Raw genomic sequence first — 21,076 nt, forward strand, 5'->3', positions numbered from 1 at the left:
TTTAGAAATATATATATATATATATATATATATATATATATATATATATATATATATATATATATATTCATTTTACACACAGCCAGACAAGCCGTTAATCAGCAGACAGAGAACACGGATGATGTCACTCATACAGGAAATGGTCTTGTGGGCAGCTTTGACTGTCTGAAGTGCTTGAGGCAACACCGTAGGACAGTTAGGAGAGAGGAAAGTGACATGCTGTGTCACCGCTTTCTGTACAGTATACACATTAGCTAAAAGGGGAGAATGCGCGCTACACTGACTTATCACCACTGCCTGTGGTGTAAGGTTAGTCACAGCAGCAGACTCTTGCAGCAAGGTAAATCCAGCACAGCATAAAGTAACAAACTAGTTTCCTTCAGCGTCAATAAGATTCTATAAAACAGTGTAGGCAGCTGGAGCACAGGCCTAAAGAGCCAATTGTTCTTAAAATGCTAGCTACATCATCCATCCTGTGGCAGACTCTCCACTATCCACAAATTCGGCCATTGAGCTCCTCTGGCAGTAACTGATGTTACATTTTTTCCTTGTCAGTTTGATTGAGTCCAGTGAGGCAACACAGATTAAATCTAAAATCAGGAGCAGGGGGGAAATTGAATAATCCAGAGCTCAGGCAAAAGCATTTCCATCCTGCATCCCAGAATCGGGCAATCTTTAGCCTCTGAAGCTACAGCTGGACTTCATTATCCATGATCCTCAGCCAGCAGTTGGGATTTGGAAAAAGCCTGATTTCAGGAGACTAAAGAGTGCAGCAGAAAGTTACTTCTGACAGCGCAGTCATTCACAACCTCGGTTCTTAAAGCCAGTGGCATCAAGAGGGGGAAGAGTGGGTTTGCTGGAGGGGCCCAAGTCCCACTCCCCCTCCCCCACTGCAGGGATCCAGGCAGTGGGGAGAGAGATTACAGGTTGCTGCTGCCGCAGCACAGCCTCTCTTCCCAGCTCAGCACAGGCTGCTCAGTGCCATGTGCTGAGCTGGGGAGAGAGGCAGCTGCAGCCTCCCACCCACCACAGCTACATTTTTTTTTTCACAGGTTAATCGCCACGGCTCCTCCCAGAGGTCATGCCCCTTTCATTTTACCGGGACCCGGGCAACCTGTCAGCGCTTCTGCTCAAAGCACACTAAAGCCCCATATACACATGCCAACCCAGTCAATGCCTATATATTTAACTATACCGTGGGCGGACGATATTGTGTGTACACACTGAACAATATCAATTGCCGATATTGGTCAGTGATGTTACCAGGACCGGCTAAATATGCAGGTCGTTTGGCTATATAGTCAAATATAGTCAAATTGACCTGCATGTTCAGCAGACATCCATCATTGTTAACGACACAGGGGAGCACACATCGTTAATGATATTGAGTGTACAGACTAGACAATATTGTGTAAGATATCACTCAGAAGCTCTTTTCTGAGCGATATCTTTTACAATAATCTCTACTGTAGGGGTGGCACAAACCTGTCCGCAAGATCTACCAACAGTTCATGTGTCTCAGGCAACCTGTGGATCTATAGTAGGAATGAATGCAGCATGTTTGACAATGTGACAGTTAGTAATGACTACAGCTGTGCACCACCTAGGTGATGTGGATAACGTGGACCATTGGTAGATCTCAAGGACTGGTATGGCCACCCCTGTTCTAGAGTGTATGGGGCATTACAGTCAACATTTTAGTGATATCCATGCTTAAGCGAGGCAAATTCATCACTTAAACCTGGACTGTAATGCTGGCTACACACTGTCCGATATATCAACCATTCAATTGAACGGCCGATATATAGCTAGTCTGTAATGTGTACCAATGTGATATGCTGTGAGTGATGTCGTTCACATACATATCACGTTTGTTGTGCAACACAGCCGATAGCTGACAATAGCCGCACACGTGCTCATTTAAATTGCTGATCTATATAGGTGTGTACCCAGCCAGTGTGCCCTGATGGCTGAGGTTGGGATTGCCTGGTTTAGGGATGGGAAACACCCTGTACTGTTGCATTTAATATTACCCACACAGCCATGTGCCGCAGTCTGGCATCGGAGAGGATTTGCTATTCTGCAACTTTTTTGTATCGTTTAACTTTACAATTCACAATTAATAGTCATGTGTGTAGGTCACTAGATAGGCTTACTACTCCTTTTCCCCACCTATGGCTATAGAGCAGAAGGTTTACCCATTATAGGGTTATACAGGCCAAGTGCAGTCACTTTACTTTGTGCTGTGGGACACCCGGCAGCCTACTTGCATGCTCTGTTATTACATTGTGCCTGTGCAAGTGGACATTACCCCTCTCCCAGGTAATTTCTGCCATCTGTATCCTATAAGGGGAAGCGGTCATCTATTAGAATGAACTTAGGTCTACAGTCATTAGGTCGACCCCACTAGGTCGACTGGCAGGAAGGTCGACCTGACTTAAGGTCGACATGGGCCAAGGTCGACATGACTTAAGGTCGAATTTGCATAAAGGTCGACATGATGAAGGTCGACTGGTCATAAGGTCGATATGGGTTTTTCACTGTTTTTTGAGCCGACATGTGCCGACAGGCGGTATTTCATGCCCTACCATCCACTAGGGCGTGGTGGGAGAATAAAATAGTGTGCCGAGCGCAGCGTGGCACCGTGCCCGAAGCATTGCGAGCGAAGCGAGCGATGCGAGGGTCCGATTCTCATTGCCAACTGTGTCCATGTCGACTGTGTCGACATTCGGATAAAAAAAACAGTGAAAAACCCATGTCGACCTTATGACCAGTCGACCTTCCTCATGTCGACCTTTATGCAAATTCGACCTTAAGCCATGTCGACCTTGGCCCATGTCGACCTTAAGTCAGGTCGACCTTCCTGCCAGTCGACCTAGTGGGGTCGACCTAATGACTGTAGACCTAAGTTCATTCTGACAGATGTACCGATTCCCCTATAAGCCTATGCTACAATGACCAACAGTATCTGATGATGGCATTAGCTAACGAAGACAAGCTCTGTAAATGACACGATATAGCAGCCTCGTCGGTGCCATTGTGGGGCTGCACAGTGCACTTTGTTGGCCACGACTAACCATGGTCAATACCTCAATGTATGTGAGACATCATCACCTAAGTTTATCAGAATTAGGGCTGTATTGTAAAAACTAGGAAATTTAGGAGATGTTCTGTGCTTCTCTCACAACAGAGAAGAAGAAACAATGTCTCCTCCATTCACTAACCTGCATCCGGCCTGATGATCTAAAATAAAAAAATCTACGCTACAGAAAAGCAGCAATATGTCGTTGTGTTTTATTGTTTGTCATGTTCATAGTTTATGGTCTAGTAGAGATGAAGACTTCCTATACAGCACATCAACCACAGCTCCACGCCTTCTTCCTCATACGGTATTATTTTGTCTGCACAAGCATCCACATTTAGAAAACAGGGGCTGTGCATGTATCTAATTTAGGTGAGAAAATGACTAGTACACAATGTATCTAAGTGACAGAATGAAGAGGTGTGTTACTCATTGGAGCACAGACAATTGGAGTTATTTACTGACATAGCACAAAAGTGCATTAACCCATAACAACAACTAACCAGCAACAAGCTTTTACTGACTTCAAAGCAGCTGATTCTTTAGTGGTTTCAGATGCTGGGTTTAAAGTAAATTTACATATTATTGCTCCTTTAAATCCAGTGGCAGAAACTGTCATAAATGCAGCAGCTTTGAAAAGTGCTTTGTAGTAAATGTACAGATGAAGCCAGCCTCAGCCAGCCAAGCCCCCGCCAACGCTATGGATATGATGCGCTGGTGGGGGGCGTGGCCGGCGGACAGGGATCAGATCGCCTGGGGTAGCTCTAATGAGAGTACCTATTATAATTGTGAGAAGTGTGTTCTAGCTAAGCTCTCGCTTGTAGTGTAAAAATAAAGTCAATAGGTCTAAAACTTTTCGCCTACATGCCATAGCGCGACACATGAAAAAGGTCGACATACTATAGCTTTGACACAAGTTTGACACAAGCAAAAGGTCCACATGAAAAAAATTGACATGAGTTTTTTTTCACAGTTTTTAATGTCTAGTATGTCAACATGGACAACATGTAAGTGTCGGGCTACACTCGGCACACTTATATTTTCATTCTATGTCCACTTGGATAGTAAAAAACTGAAAAACTCACGTCAACCTTTTCTAGGTCGACCTGGTATGTCAACCTTTTTCATCTGTTGACCTATGACATCTCGATAAATAGTTGTCGACCTATTAACGGTCGACCTGCTGATCGCAACCCTATGTGGACTACATGCAATTCTTGAATGATGGATAATGACAAATACAAGCTTTGTATACAGTATACAGTATGTAAGCATAGATGCCACTGTCCTGGAGACTCCGCAATTCACCCAGAACAGTAGGCCGGAGAGAATAGGAAAGACAATAGGGATTATGTTCAATAACATAGTTCTATCAAACCGTTCTATACAAAATACTGTCGATACATAAATGAATAACTGTACCTGACTGGGTAATCTGCAGCACTGAGATTAATGAAGAAGTCCCATGACCAGTCTGACATCTCCAGCAGATCCCTCATGCTTTGCAGGTAGGTGGATAGGAGACTTGCCCCTCCCCAGATGGTTGCCATCCTCCATGGAGTGACCCTGACGTTAGGATACTGGCTGGCAAATTGGTTCACCTGTCTGTGCAGGAAGTTGGATCTCTGTATCAGGAAAAAAAAGAAAACATAGATTTGGAAAACAATAGCAGTATCATCACTGGATGAGGATAGGGAGACACAAGGAGAAATCGCTCCGACAGAGTCACTCAGAAGAGTCATTTACACAATTCATCTGTCTGAGTAATGGTCTCCTTTGAGTGTGGTGTTGCCACCTTCACTTTATTCCTCACTGCACCGCAGTTGACAGTCATCTAAACCTACCAATCACATTAGTCTGGGGTTAATGCTTACAACTAGTTAATGAAGCACTGAGCTGGTCATCAATGAAACTTAAATAGTGTAGGGTGGACACGTTAACATTGTGAAGCAGGATTATTTGTTCTGCCATCAAAATCTGCTGCACCAATTCTATTTTAGAACTTTTAATTTTATTTAATTTAAAGGGTCATAATGAACCTAATAGAAACACCAATACGTATAATTATATATAAGGCTAACTACTCCTCCCCTCTGTGAGGTGAAGTAACACCACTGACCATTAGAGGCCACTCATAGGACCAAATAACTTCCTTGTGTGCTAAAAGATGCCATAACAGAAAGTGACAGCAAATTTTGCAGGGACACTGGTCTGTTTCAAACTTGCTGTATCTGGAGAGAGAGCTGTAAAGACAGAGATTGGAGGAAGGAGTAGGTAGGGACTAAACTGTCACAGCTCAAAGTGAAAGTATATTTCAATAGCCGTCATTTTGATGGGCTTTTAACTAGTGCTTTAAAAATGTTCTAGAAATAAAAAAATAGGTGGTGTGTAACTGCCTACCTTGTCGCAATGGATGTAGTAATAATGGTCCTTGTGATAAATTGCCTTGAACATCCGCTGGAGTTGTCGAGAGGCTCTTCCATGGACAACCAAGACAAAGACAATCCTTACTGGTTTGGCCACCATGTACTCGATGGAGTCTTCATCCCATTGAACGTTGTTGTTTGCCTTTCCTAATTGAAGAAAAGAAAACAGAAGACAGTTAATTGGTTTCAACTCTGTAGTCACAATACAAAACATGTGTTTTGCAGGATAAACTTTACTGTATTTCAGCAACAAAAGAAACTGGTATTAGAAGGACATGACCCCAACTGCTGCAACCAACCATTGCCAGAAAACACAAGTAGAACACTATACTGAAAAATGCAGTAGTGAAGTGCTCATAGCCTATTCATCAACAATACTACAGCAATAGACAAATCTCCGGGGGGAAAATTGCGCAAAATAGCTGCTTGGAAATTGCACTTTGGAACTGAATGCGCAAGTTTAAATCTTCATCCATCAGAAGGTGACACATGGCCGGGGATAGGGTGTGGCCCGGGAGTTTCTTGCTGCCGGGAGCAGAAAAAAACTGCAGTGGAAGCAGGTGGGCAGAAGATTTCAGAACTCCCTTTCAAATGAATGGGTGGCCGGCGATTGGCTGAGAGAGTTCCCGGGTCATTGGCAAATGAGTCAGACCCATGGCAGGGGGTGGGCGGGAGATGCTGCTGTTGGGATCCGGACCATGGACACATCATTCATCATGCCTGCACATGGAACAAAGGGGATTATTCTAGTTCACTCTTTCTGACAAAATCCTTCTTAGATGGACAAAACCATGTGCACTGCAGGTGGGGCAGATGTTACTTGTGCAGAGAGAATTAGATTAGGATGGGTTTTTACTTCAAAGTGAGATCTATATTGCAGTGTAAAAATAAAGCAGTCAGTATTTACCCTGCACAGAAACAAAATAACTCATCCAAATCTAATTCTCTCTGCACATTTTACATCTGCCCCCTGCAGTGCACATGGTTTTGTCCATCTAAGAAGGATTTTGTCAGAAAGAATGAACTAGAATAAGGCCCAAAGTGATCCTGCACGATTGGTTGATCCTTTTTCTACCTGCTAACGGGATCAGCAGGCTCGATAAACGATCCACGGGTACCCGCATCTGATCAGGATCATGCCAACACATGTTAAATTATTCAACTATTGGTCAATCCGATCAGTCAGAAACGGAAATAATAAACCTTCACACACCTTAACAGAGCTGAATGATGGATAAATGGCTACTCTCATTCTGAATTAAACAGCACCTGCTCTCAGTGATGAAATTTACACCACCATACAGTACATAACTTTCACATCTCCAAATTAAAAACACCTGCAAGTTACAGGATAGCGCAGTTTTTCTTCGGTTTAAAATAAATGTTTGTCTCAGTGTCATATGCATGCCTGAGTAGGCATACAGGGATATGTAAATAACAGGTCCCTTTTAAGACTATCATTATTTTTGTCCATGATTAAAGTTTCACTGCCGATGATGGCAATTTTGTTTCTTCTTCTATTCTGAGATTATAGTAAAAAAATGATTTAAAAAGAATAAAAAGAAATGCAGTGCATTCATAAAACCTGACCCTGAATATCATACAGTATATCTCTATGTAGTTTTGTTTCCAACGATTTGAATAAAGAAGTGAAATTGAATTGTGGGAAGTACATAGCCTCAATCATAAAAAACTGAAACAGGGCAATATAATATAACTGATCCCCAAAAAGTGAGATAACAATGAATCATCAGTACTAGATCTGCAGCTGCAGGCTAGAAAGAATAGTTATTGATTATATATTTTACTGTGTGGTCATGTTTGAACTACTGTATTTGCTGGCTACTTTTTTCCCCTGAAAAAACATGCCACCAAGTGGGAGGGTCGTCTTATATGCCGGGTGCACTTATATAACAAACTCTATATTTTGAGTGGAAATGTTGGGGGGTCGTCTTATACGCCCAGTCGTCTTATACGCCGGCAAATACGGTATATAGGAAATGGGGCTCTAGACTGCACACCCTGACTGCTACTAATGAGAGGTACTACCTTGCCGAGATTCATAGTTACATACGAAACAGAAGGGTGGGTACTTGTGTAGTTTCACGGCGCCGTGCTACTTCCGGGTGTACGCTCGCCACGAAATATGTCCAAAAAAGTAACTTAACTCCATGCCAACATGGATAGTTCATACCTCCACTATCCATGTTGGCATGGAGTTGACTTTAAATAGCGCGGCGAGCGTAGCGAGCCACCGAGCCCGCAGCATGGGCGAGCGAAGCGAGCCCCGCAAGGGGACTCAGACGCACGGTGCCATGCTGGCGTTTGGCATTTGATTGGTTGCCCATAGCAACATCACATGTGAAGTAGACATAAATTTGCCCCGTTATGTATGATAAAGGTGCCCCAGCCAGTCAGTCTGTGAAAAATGAAGTTGGGAGCTGATTGGCTGGAGCCCCATTTACCATATTCAATGAGTCTTAAAACGTGTTGATAAATCTGCCCCACATTGTGATACCTCCATGCACACATAGCAGAGTTGTATGCTACTTTAATGGACGTACAGCATTTTATCAATTTTTGTCTTGTTTCACATCCTGTGTTCAGGCAGCCATTGTCTGGGACCATGTCTTGTATCTGAAAATCATGTTCAACATGGCAGAGGCATGCTATTGGCAGAGGCTTGTGCTACCATGTTATACTTCTCCATGTTACCTGTGACCTTTCTTTACTGCTTCCTCATTACTGGTAATGTGAAATGTTAGTTCTCTCTAACATCTCGGAGTGGTGCCTCCACATGTAAGCAGGGAACACGTGGAGGATAACAGGAAAACACTGCTGTACTTCTGAACAAAGGATTCAATTACATCTGACACATCAGGCATCAAAATTAGATTGTAAGGTCACTGGGTCAGTGTTCCTGCCATGTTCTCTATACAGTGCACCCATACTGTCATGTCAACACAATTGTTAAACTGTAAGATACTTTTTGGGCATAATAAAAACGGATCAATTAATAACCAATTATTTAAGAAGTGTCTCACATTTACTTGTATGTAGACTTGAATAGCTGAGAACTGGTGTTCAATATTCCCAAACACTTTGTTTACAAAATCAGTAAGGCAACTGCAACACATTTGATTTCAAGGGGAAGCCTTGTGCCTCTCTTATGAGACTTACATGAAAGACCTCACTAGATCATTAAGAAAATGCACCTACATCGCTCCGTGCACGGCCCTGCGCATCGCTATTGCCCCATGATTAATATACAGCACAATGGATAATCTAGTTAATCGCCTGGGTCAGGGCCACACAGAGAACACTTGCAGATCGCTCATCAGCACTGTGCAGCGCCGTTTACCGAACAATCTGAGCAATCTAACATCGCTCAGAACACTCATCTCTCCGTGTGTAGGCCCCTTCAGAGTCATCCTGAAATTTGTAATAGGCTCTGGGGCTGGTTCCGGTTGCTATATCTATAATGTGTAGAATCTACATAGACAGTCAATAGGTCTACCCCAATAGGTCAACAGGGTCAAAAAGGTTGACAGGGTCAAAATGTAGACACATGAAATGGTCAACATGAGTTTTTCATATATTTTTTTTTAACTGGCTTGTTCTTAGATTGTAGGAAATCACGAGCAGGGCCCTCTTTCATCATATGCTTTTCCTTCTCTTACTTAAACCATCTTTGATTGCCACTAAATCCTGTGGATTCTGCCATGCTGATTCTTATGTGAGTGTCCTCTGCGGATGCAGCTATGGTTATGTACTATGTACTTGTCCTCTATTGTATTCATCTGTGAGTCCCTGTTTTACTTATTCATTTATTTCATTCATTTATGTACTCTGTAATTGGGCGCTGCAGATCCCTTTTGGCTCCATATAAATAAAGGATGACAACAATATAATTGAGCAAAAGCATGGCGAGTGGAGGGAGGGTCCGCGTCACACTACTTGGGGGTCCATGTCGACAGCTGTCAACATTGTCATTATGTCAACCTTTTCATGTGTCTATCTTTTTCATGTCGACCATTTCAACCAGTTGACCTATTGCATGTGGACATTTTGGAGTTGACCTACTGACCGTCTATCTATTAATCCACATCCCTCTGGAGTGCCCACCAGATTCTGGAGCCCTGTAGCAGCTGTCTTAAGGTAGAGCCGGCCCTGGCCCTAGGACAGTATCAGTGTCACAATTATTATGGGTGCAGGGATCCTCTACAGTGATCAGCGCTGTCCATGGCTCTTACATATAGGGCCTTATTCTGATTGAGTCGGACGGTTGCGTATTACGGACGGGCACCAAGTGTTCTTAACCCCGCCTATTGCACGGATCGCTCACGCCGTCCGAATGCGGTAGGACACCAAGCGCATGGACCACGAGTGGATGCTTCATGTGAACACCCACTCGCTGGCCTGTGGGGACCTCCCCCATCCTCCGATGGTCGCCAACCATCGAATGATGGACAGAGCGGTCAGGCAGGCACGAGTGCTCCAGACCACTCGGACACTTGTCCGTGTGAACGCAGGGATATGGGCGGGCAGCTGACATCCGGCTATGTAAGCTGTCCGCCCCACACACGTGCGTCAGGACCGCATTTCCATATGCCATCCAAGCATTTTCATGGGAACACCCATGAAACGCGGGGCATACGCATATGGTAATGAGCCTAAAAAGCACTTTATGCCCCTCTCCACCCCCTGCTCGGATGGTCCCATACGATCGTTTTCCACACGGAATTCACACCGTGGTGGGACGTGCAAGGCGTACGCACATGCGCAGAAACGCCTCTGCACATGCGCACATGCAAAACATTGGCCGGCCGTCCGACTCAATCAGAATAAGGGCCACTTAACAAACCCCCAACCCCACCACCAAGAACACTGTACAAGAACAAAGTTTGAGGATGGAGCTTCACCACTAGGTTCCTCTACAAATTTAGCTATGGGGCTGCACTATTTTAATAAACAGTATAATAATGGGCTAGATCAGACTTAGGCCCTTATTCTAATCGGCTCGGTACGGCCCGCGTGCGGCCGTACCGCCGATGTTTTCTCTCTGCACATGCGCAGAGGTCACTCTGCGCATGTGCAGGGGAATTCTCCGTGTTAAAAATTTAGACGCCGCAAAGGGGGCGTATAGGGGCGTGAGGGGCTTCATCCCCTCATTTCCCTATGTGTACGCCCCGCGTTTCATGGGCGTTCCCATGCAAACGCGGGGCGTACGCATGGTAATGAGGGCATGACGCCACTCATGGGGGCGGAAAGCTGACGTCGCCGGATGTCAGCTTTCAGCCCCCATACAAGCTACCACACGGACGATTGTCCGTGTGGTCTCAGCTTGCGGGAGCTGCCGCGGCGTGCGGTCCTGCCTTCGATGGTCGTCGACCATCGAATGCAGGGGGCAGCTCCCAGCATGGTGGAGGCGTACGCCTCCACCATTTTCGTGCGGTTCGCCAGCCGTCCGTGTACGGACGGCCGTGGCGAACCGTATGGTGGGCGGGGATTCGTCTGGTGCGGTCGGAGCCGCATATGCGGCTCGACCGCACCAACCAGAATAAGGGCCTTAATTAGTTTTTACCTATGGGCTGCAGGGCTGCAGCCTCCCCAGATAAAATCCGCCAGTGTAGTGAAGCCAGATGCAGTCTGTGAGACTGCACTGGCTTCACTGTGACTGGTAGTGACTTCCTATTGGAAGCCTGACCTCCCAGTCACCAAGGCAGTCTCATTGGGGGTTATTCTAGTCCATTCTTTCTGACAAAATCCTTCTTAGATGGACAAAACCATGTGCACTGCAGGTGGGGCAGATGTAACATGTGCAGAGAGAATTAGATTTGGGTGGGGTTTTTCTTCAAAGTGAGATCTATATTGAAGTGTAAAAATAAAGCAGTCAGTATTTACCCTGCACAGAAACAAAATTACTCACCCAAATCTAATTCTCTCTGCACATGTTACATCTGCCCCCCTGCAGTGCACATGGTTTTGTCCATCTAAGAAGGATTTTGTCAGAAAGAATGAACTAGAATAAACCCCATTGGGAGGTGTTCCATCCCTCTGGGATGCCTCTCTACGGGCAGCCAAGCAAATCCAAAGATTGCACAGTACCTACATCGGTACTGTGCTCACGCCAGTCCCAGAGCCTGTTATCTGTATTATACAGGCGCCGGTACCATGATTCCCCTTCTATGGGCTGTTTCCGAAGCAGCCCATAGAAGCTGGCCGCATGCGCAGTACAGAGGTTTGCGGCAGCCCCCCAAATAATGTAGTGATATCTACTTTCATATAACTACAAACTTTTCTTTGCAATGGTAAGTACAGTATGTGATAATGGATAACGTAGGTGAGAAAAAAATGGCCTAATAAGGTTGATCTAGCCATGTACAACTGATATTTCATTTTAACATTGAATTTGCCGTAACTACTTATAAAATCAGTGGAGCAGTGATGAAATTATAGTTCCTGGCTGGTTGTATTTTCTTGTTAATTTGTAGGCACAATACGCCTCATGCAGGCTAATGGGATATACATTAGATATTAATTTAAGTGAAACTGCTCTTTTAAACGCTTTGTGCTGACCTTTAGCTGCTAAATAATTTCAAGGCAGCATCAAAGTTTCCAAATGACCTGCTGCTGAACTGAAGACATATAGCTGGAATCCGGCGCAGATTGTTCAGCTGGGTGAGTGCACAACTGGGAGAAGGGAAGGTTGTCAGACTGTAGTAGACTGATGCGGTACATACTGATAGACAAGCTGCCAGTCACAAGAGGTGTGGAGCATACAGAACGTATAATATGTGAATCATACTATAGCGGAACTCACGGCTTCAAAAAGCAGAAAGATTTCTAACTTTAACCCTTTACTATCAAACATACCTGCCCATAGTTCTTCATTACAGTGCGTTCTTACAGAAAAAGGATATTGAAATGTCTGGCTGTGTCAACATACACCCCACCCCTTGTCACATGCAGCAGTTCCAGTAACGTCATGATATCTGGAACAGGAACAGGAGTATACTGCCTAATAATTTGACATTTGTGGTTTGGAGTTAATGTATGATATTAGCAGGGGAGGATTGGCCAAATGGCCTTATTCTAGTTCACTCTTAGAGGCAAATTCCTTCTCAAATGGACAAAACCATGTGCACTGCAGGTGGGGCAGATGTTACTTATGCGGAGAGAGTTAGATTTGGGTGGGGTTTTTCTTCAAAGTGAGATCTATATTGCAGTGTAAAAATAAAGCAGTCAGTATTTTCCCTGCACAGAAACAAAATAACTCACCCAAATCTAATTCTATCTGCACCTGTTACATCTGCCCCCATGCAGTGCACATGGTTTTGTCCATCTGAGAAGGAATTTGCCTTTGCGAGTGAACCAGAATAACCCCCAAAGTGCCCACCCGGAAGATTCCCGGTGGGCAGATCTGCATTTAAGGCATGTTCATCCCCACAGCACACATTGGACTGCTCTGGTCCCATTCATTCTGTTATTCCATCTCTGCAGTAGGGAAACGTTGCCATCCAGTGATTCTGATATGGCTACACGACGTGTAATAGCTCTGGTGCTGCCCATTGTGGACCACATCAAATAAGATGCCCATTGTGGACCACATCTGCAGATTATTTATAGTCAAAGCCATTAACAAAAGCAGTGCTAGTGGCTTCCAATCATACAATAGCTGGGCAATTAACCATAACCCTGTCCGCCACCACACAACCGAAACTAAGGGTGACAGATAAGCGCTATTTACTTATGCCCCTTTTACACCAGCAAGCCGGGTAGCACCCAGGATTTTAGTCCTGGCTCCCACTCAGGTCGCATCGATCCGTGTTACCTGTTCACACTGTACTCAGATCCAGGTCATTCCCGTGTTCTACCCTGGTAGTTACCCAGGTAGAATTCCTGGGACACTCGACCTGTGATTTTTTCCAAGGACCCTTTTCCACTAGCAAAAAACTCGGGTCGATGTGCGTCCCCGTGCAAAAACATGGGTTATATTTGCTAGTGGAAAAGGTGTATTACTTTTGTACTAGATGCCTTAAAAAATACTCATACTTTAGGGCTCTGCGATTGAGGAAAGTTTGGGAACTACCGACCTACACATATTGGGGCAGATGTATTAAGCCTGGTGAAGAGATAAACTGGAGATAAAGTGGAAGGAGATAATGCACCGGCCAATCAGCTGTGTTTGAAATAGGACAGTTGGAAGTTGATTGGCCGGTGCATTATCTCCTTTCACTTTATCTCCAGTTTATCTCTTCGCCAGGCTTAACCCCTTCACGACATATGACGTATATATACGTCATATGTCGGTTGCGGGGGAATCAAGCCAGCTCACGGAGTGAGCTGGCTTGAAAGAGAGCAGGTAATGGCTGTATATTACAGCCAGGTCCCTGCTCTCACGTCCACGAGCGGCGAGTTCGCCGATCGTGGCCGTTTAACCCTTTAAGCACCGCGGGCAAAGCGCCCGCAGTGCTTAAATAGCTGATCGGAGGGGGGGCGCCCCCCTCCGGCGCCGATCGGGGCCCCCCGCAGCGAGATCGGAGGGTGCCGATCGGTTGCCATGGTAGCCAGGGGTCTAATGTAGACCCCTGTGCTGGCCGTGTATGCATACCTATTACATCCTGCCTCAGGCAGGATGTAATAGGAAGTGCATAAAATCACTACGTTCAGCCATAGAGCTCTATGGCTGAAACTAGTACAGGCGATCGCGCCCCCTAGTGGTCAAGTACACTAGGGGGCCTTGTAGTAAAAGTAAAAAAAAAAAAAAATAAAGTTTAAAAATAAAAAAAAAATAAAAAAATATTAAAAGTTCAAATCACCCCCCTTTCCCCATTTCCCAAATAAAAATAAATAAAAAATAAAAAAAAATAAACATATTTGGTATCGCCGCGTTCCTAAAAGTCCGATCTATTAAAATATAACATTAGTTATCCCGCACGGTTAAAGGCGTAAACGGAAAATAATCCCCAACGCCAAAACTACGTTTTTTGGTCGCATCGCGTACCCAAAAAAAAATAACTAAAAGAGATCAGAAAGTTGCCCATATCCCATAATGGTATTAATTAAAAAGTACACTTCAGCCCGCAAAAAATGAGCCCTCACCCAGGTCCGTAGGTGGAAAAATAAAAAAGTTATAAGCCGCAGAACATGGCGACGCAACGCAAATTAGAAAAACCGTAAAAGTTGCGATTTTTTTTTTTAGTGGTAAAACATAACGAAAACTATATAAGTTTGGTATCACCAGAATCGTAACGACCCATAGAATAAAGATAACCCATCATTTTAAACGAACTATGAACTCCAAAAAAACCGTAACCAGTGCAAAATTGTGCAATGGCGTTTTTTTTTTTTTTACCCCACATTGAATTATTTCCTGATTCCCCAGAATATTATACGGTATAGTAAATGGTACCATTACAAAGTACAACTTGTCCCGCAAAAAAAAAGCCCTCATGTGTCTATATAGCCGGAAAATTAAAAAAGTTACGCTTATTTGAATGCAAGGAGGAAAAAAAAAAAAAATTACCTTAAAAGGCAATGTCGTGAAGGGGTTAATACATCTGCCCCACTATCACCATCTTGTCAGACCTCCCACCCAGGAACTCACCATAAAAAAACCAGCAATTCAGTCTCAAAACTCCAACCCTTACCAGTAATAGGGTCATTGGGGCAGATGTATTAAGCCTCAACAAGAGATAAATGCAGGGGTGATAAAGAGAGATAAACGTCTAGCCAATCACCTCCTAACTGCCATGTTACAGGCTGTGTTTGAAAAAAGTCAGTAAGGAGCTGATTGGCAGCACATCTGCCCCATTAAAAGAGGACACCCTTTAAATGCTTAACCCTGGCTCCTAAATGTATTCTGCCACATCCTAGTAATTTAAATTCCAACATGCAAATTAAAAGCCTTCTGTCTGCCTTCATAGACACAGGCGGAGTTCTTAAAAATTGGCTTTGCTTTGTACAGACATGAGAGGAATATAATACATTATTTTCTGTTCTTGGTTTATTTTATTTTATTTTGGAAAAAGTGTTAAAGTGATTGTCCATTGCTATTAAGGGAAAACACAGCAATCTACTAGAGGCAATGGACCAGAACTGAATGCAGTCTATGGCTGGAATCCTATTGGGCGCACCCCACAGAAAAGCTACATTGAGGAACAGAGGCTGGCTATACGCTATTACTATCTTTTATTTATGATGCTGCAGCATCATGTTCTGCTGTAGTGGGCAGAGATGTTCATTTAAGCTTGTCATTGTCTGTAAAGGTGGCTCTTAAGGGGCCTACACACGGGGAGATGTTGCTGAGCGATCTGAGCAATGTAAATCGCTCAGCAGGAACGCTCAGCACACAGGGTTGCATAGAGGCAACAAACTTCTGCAATAGTATTATGCCCATACTTTGGCCCTTATTCTGATCTGTGCGGCCGGAGCCGCATACGTTGCTCCGGCCGCACAAACCAATCCCCGCCTACAAGACGGATCGCCACGGCCGTCCGTACGCGGACGGCTGGCGATCCGCATGAAAATGGTGGGGCGTACGCCTCCACCATGGTGGGAGCTGCCCCCTGCATTCGATGGTCGACGACCATCGAAGGCAGGGCCGCACGCTCCCCCCGCTCACGCAAGCTTAGACCACACGGACAATCGTCCGTGTGAAAGCTTGTATGGGGGCGGCGAGCTGACATCCGGCGATGTCAGCTTTCCGCCCCCATCACTGGCGTCATAGCCTCATTACCATGCATACGCCCCGCGTTTGCATGGGAACGCCCATGAAACGCGGGGCGTATACATAGGTAAATGAGGCTATCAAGCCCCTCACGCCCCTATACGCCCCCTTTGCGGCGTATAATTTTTGTGTGCGGCGAATTCGCCTGCACATGCGCAGAGTGACCTCTGCGCATGTGCAGAGTGAAAACATCGGCGGTACGGCCGCACGCGGGCCGTACCGCACAGATTAGAATAAGGGCCTTTGTAAGGAAAACATTTTTTTGCATTTTCTGGATGTGAATTTAAAAGCTGTGGTTACTGGGAAATTATACAGTGACCTGTATGCTCATCAACCTGACTTGTTCTGTAGCAACAACAAGATTCTAACAGAGTGTGTATCTAAACAACTACAGCACAAACAAAATTATGTCTGTAGTCAGCGGCATCACAAGGGGGGTACAGGCCGCACCCGAGTGTCACCAAAATGCATGGAGCAACCTGCGTTTCCAAGACCCCCAGAGTGACATTTTTATTTGAATTTATATAACAAATGTGAGCGACGCTGGCATATTTAGCAGATATTTTGAACCTCTCTCACAGAGATGTTGACACTCAAAGGGTTAATAGTCCCAGAGAGGCGAAGCAGCTGGGGACAGTTTGATTTTGCAGTGTAAATGATTGCCGCTTTAAAAAAACTGGAGAATCCTTACCAAATCTCTCATCCTATTACATTTCGCCCATACTGTCATTAAAAGAAAAGTAGGAGTAAACTGTGTACATGCAGCAAGATGTTATTTATTTAGATGCAATTCTTATTTTGTCTATAGGACACTGCTCAATTTGGATCTTTGACAATAACCAACATAGGACTTTCCTGTGTTCAAACAATAATTCCAAACTCAGCGTTTTATTACAAGTAAATTGGAGTTCCTGACAATTGTTCAAGCATGTTTATTTTCCATTATGTCAAACGCTCTTTTAGCAGAACAAGATAACAAAAAACTTTTTGACATTATTATGTGTTATTATAGTATGGATGACTGCTTGTATTGTGGGATAATATACAGACAAGCAAATGCCAGAGGCAAAATCAGCAAGTGTCCATTCAGCACATCCAACCTTATAACCAGAGTGAACACGTTTCTGTGTGAATACGTCAACACCCTATATAATAAGTCTTGTTGTACAGTATATACAGTAGTCTTTAAATATTTGTAAAATTGTCTCTCTGTATAAGAACATTAGACTGCTCCAAGGCTGAGCATGGGATGTGATTAAGGATTGTAATCTGTGGATAGTTTGCAAATAGTGATAAAAGAATACAGCTATATTAAATTGTTCTAAGTGAGCTACAGTATAAGGAAAAATTATTCTAAAGTAGCGCGTTAAATAGTTACCAAAATGTTGGATGACCTCTAGCTCACCAATTGCAATGATTCAAAGGGGTCGATATGACACGTTAATGTTAAGGCTTGATTACCTACTCTTCCAGAATGGACCAAAAACTGGGATGAAGTCAAAAGGAGCCAGCCACCACCTGTCAGCAGCCACCCATTTACCGAGTGAAAGTGGGTGGTCCAGGTGGCTGATGACACAATTCAGGTAATTGTGCCCCTGTAATGTAAGCGTCTTCATAACAATCATAGAGAAATACATACATACAAACATACATACAAGTCTGAGTCCCCTGCTACAAGAGTTGGCAGAGATATGTTCTATCATGGAGCACCCAGTTGCATCATGGAGCACCCCGCCCCATCATGGAACACTATAAACATAGTTTTTACCATCTTTAAACTCAATGACAGTTCCCAAAAGTCAATAAGTGCACAGAGCTAAGACATTGTAATAGCATTAGAAAATCAGACAATTCGATTTTTTTTTGTTGTTGATATCTCTGCAATGTTCTTTAAAGCATGCCAATTAAATATGTTCTATTGAGTACAAAAAACCTCCACCTCAGGGGCGTAGGGAGGGCGGAGCATGAGCTCCGGGCGACAAAAGATTACAGGGCGACAGAGCCGTGCACTGCAAACTGTGCCTCCGGCTCCCCCACCATGCTCTCCCCCTCACTCCCTTGCCCGCTCCTCGATGTGCCCGGCTGAGCTGCCCAATCTGCCGATATTTTCAATGAAGTCTCCCGCTGGACCGCTAGCCAATAGATGCTTGCGGTCCAGCAGCTAATCAGAAGCAGCATTGGTGGCTGCTGGACCACGAGCGCCTATTGGCTAGCGGTCCAGCGTAGAGAGGGCGGGGGGGGCGGGTTCGCAGCCCCCCTTGGCAATGAACCATTTAGTCCCTCTTGGCAATGAGCTATTTAGTCCCCCTTGGCAACTAGCTATTTCAGTCCCCCTTGGCAACAAGCTATTTCAGTCCCCCTTGGAACGACCATAAAGCTCCTTGGCACTGAGCATGAAGCCCCTGGCATCGAGCATGAAGTTCCTACCAATGAGCATGTAGGTACAGTAAGTGGCACTTATGTGTCAAATGTGTAATGGCCATTACGGTTTGTTAAATAGTATGTAATGGGCATCATGTGTGGCCTTATGTCATTGACATTACGGCATGCGGCTGTATGTGTAATAGGTATTACAAAGTTTGCTAAAATGTGCAGTGGGTATTACGGTGTGTGGGGGGGGGGGGGGGGGGGGGGCTGAAACATGCCCTTGCTCTGGACACCATGGCACCTAGATACACCACTGTTCCACCTCCTTACTCTCATAATCGGGATGTTCCTATAGGTACATACAGTACATTCCGTCCAGTATGTATTTTAGGTAAGCTTGTACTATTAATGTTAGATTCTCCAGCATGACAAGTCCACACTAATTACAATACACTATATTGTCACATGACCCTGATATTACATTTACACTAACCCGTAGAGCAGACTCCATGCCAGCACTTGCTCACCCATAAGAATACTTTTGACCGAGCTGACTTTTACTTCTAAGTTTAATAAAACATAGACATAATGAATTATATAACATGCAAATAATGAATTATATATACTTTAGCGGGATCACTGTTCCCTCTAGCACCATAGAGCTAATCAGGCTGCAAGCATTAAACAGAACAACCACAAAACCTTATCACCTTCTGCATTCATTAGTGTTACAGAGCAAAATATACATCTTTTTGTCCCAAGCAGAGTTGTAACTCTGAGCAAACACAGCATCTGTCATTACATTTATAAAGTAAACTAACCTGATTGGCTGTCAAACCACAATTGCTGCTTTACAACTGTTATTTTAGAGAAAGAGTTCACAAGATCATTAATGGGGAAAAGAAGGACTAAAGGTGCCCACAGATGCATCGATCCCGGCGTGCGTTCTGTGCTTAACTAGCACACATAGCATCGTATGCCTTGTGCATGCGATGTGCATGCGATGTGATAAAAAGCTAGTACAAAAAGTATGTGCAGCACATACTTTTTGTACTGTGCGATGAGGTGCCACGGGACCGCGCACCCCATCACATAGCATCGCACCGCCGGGATCGGTGCGTGTGTGGGCACCATTAGTCATTGTCCAAAAAAGGGAATACATTTGAAAAGTAATAACCATGACAAACAGCCAGTAAGAAATACTGCTTTCATACAGCAAATGCAGGGTCGCACGGGGACTTTTAACAGTCGCGTGCGGGGGGGGGGGGGGCACAGTCTTTCCGGTCATACTAACGTATATGCCAGAGTTTTGAATTTATAAAATACCGTATGTTAAAAATACAAATAAAATCTAAAAAAAATCTTATTTTTATTATTCAAATAATTTTTATAGTCAAAACTCTGGACTAAAAAGTCTATGGCAGGGGAGGCAGTGCCTCACCTGGCTATCTTTTCTGCACATCTCTTATCAAAACTCATTGAATCTCCAGCAGTGTATACTGGTACACATGTGTATAATGCCGGAATGTACCCCATGGCTCATATATTGTGTGCAAATCTGGCTCTGGTACGTGCCGGGGACTCCTCAGTCATTAACCTCACCGCACGTCCCTGACTTTTAAATGGTTCAGCCCCGTTGCAACCCTGCATGTGCGCTCTGTCCAGATCGCAGCATATTGCCGGTTTGCTGACATCATGATGGGGCGTGGTGTTGAGTCGGTGCGTCATTGGGGGTGGGGGAGGAGGCAGCGCTTAGAGCTGGCTCTGCTCCAAGTGCTGCCTCCTCCATAGTGTGAATGGAAAATGGGTCGCTACACCCGTTTAACCCGTTCACACTGCACAGCAACAAACAGGTAAGAACTCTGCTTTTTAGCCGGTTCGGTTTGCCCTGTTGCTACCAGTTAGCTGTAACTGGTAACCCCTTTCACATCGCACTAATTACTGGGTCGAACAGGCAAGAAACCAGTTTGTACCTGGTAATTACAGATGTATCGGGATTCATCTTTGCAGGTGATGGCGATGGCGTCGCAATCGCCATCACCTGCATCCCCGCCATCTGTATGCCGGAAGGGGACGCGCGCGCACGAGGTGCGCGCGCGTCCCCTTCCGACGGTGCTGCCCTCGGTCGCCCGGTGCCCACACCGGGCGACCGTACCCCCCCAGCAGCCTCCTCGGGTCCCCCCCAGCACTAATGAGCGGGAGGTGGACAGTATTGCGCACGCGCGTCTCAGCCAGATGGAGCGCCGCGTTGCTGGCGGATCGCCAGCAAAGATAAAACCGGCCCCATCTGTAGGTGCAATGTGAAAGGGGTATTACTGACCAAGAGGGGGCCCCAGATCCTAAATTCTCTTCTTTGTGAATTGAGCTTGGCATTATAGACTGACTCATTATAAGGTTAATGGGGTCTACACAGGGCGATTCCAGTGCATTTTCTAAGCGATCACAGTAGATCGCTTAGAAAATGCCCCT

The 21,076-nt window shown here is 44.8% G+C and overlaps 1 protein-coding gene across 1 annotated transcript in view; it reads right to left on the minus strand.

Moving 5' to 3' along the window:
- Positions 1–21,076, minus strand: part of XYLT1 (xylosyltransferase 1) — a 280,499-nt gene that overhangs the window by 105,977 nt on the left and 153,446 nt on the right. The window contains exons 3-4 of the mRNA XM_083153287.1: positions 5,483–5,655; positions 4,505–4,707 (exon numbers count right to left, since the gene is read on the minus strand). Coding sequence (XP_083009413.1) covers positions 4,505–4,707; positions 5,483–5,655 — 376 coding nt within the window. The remainder of the gene's footprint in view (positions 1–4,504; positions 4,708–5,482; positions 5,656–21,076) is intronic.

The sequence above is a fragment of the Crinia signifera genome, chromosome 7, assembly GCF_055691185.1.
Source record: "Crinia signifera chromosome 7, ASM5569118v1, whole genome shotgun sequence".
NCBI lineage: Eukaryota > Metazoa > Chordata > Amphibia > Anura > Myobatrachidae > Crinia > Crinia signifera.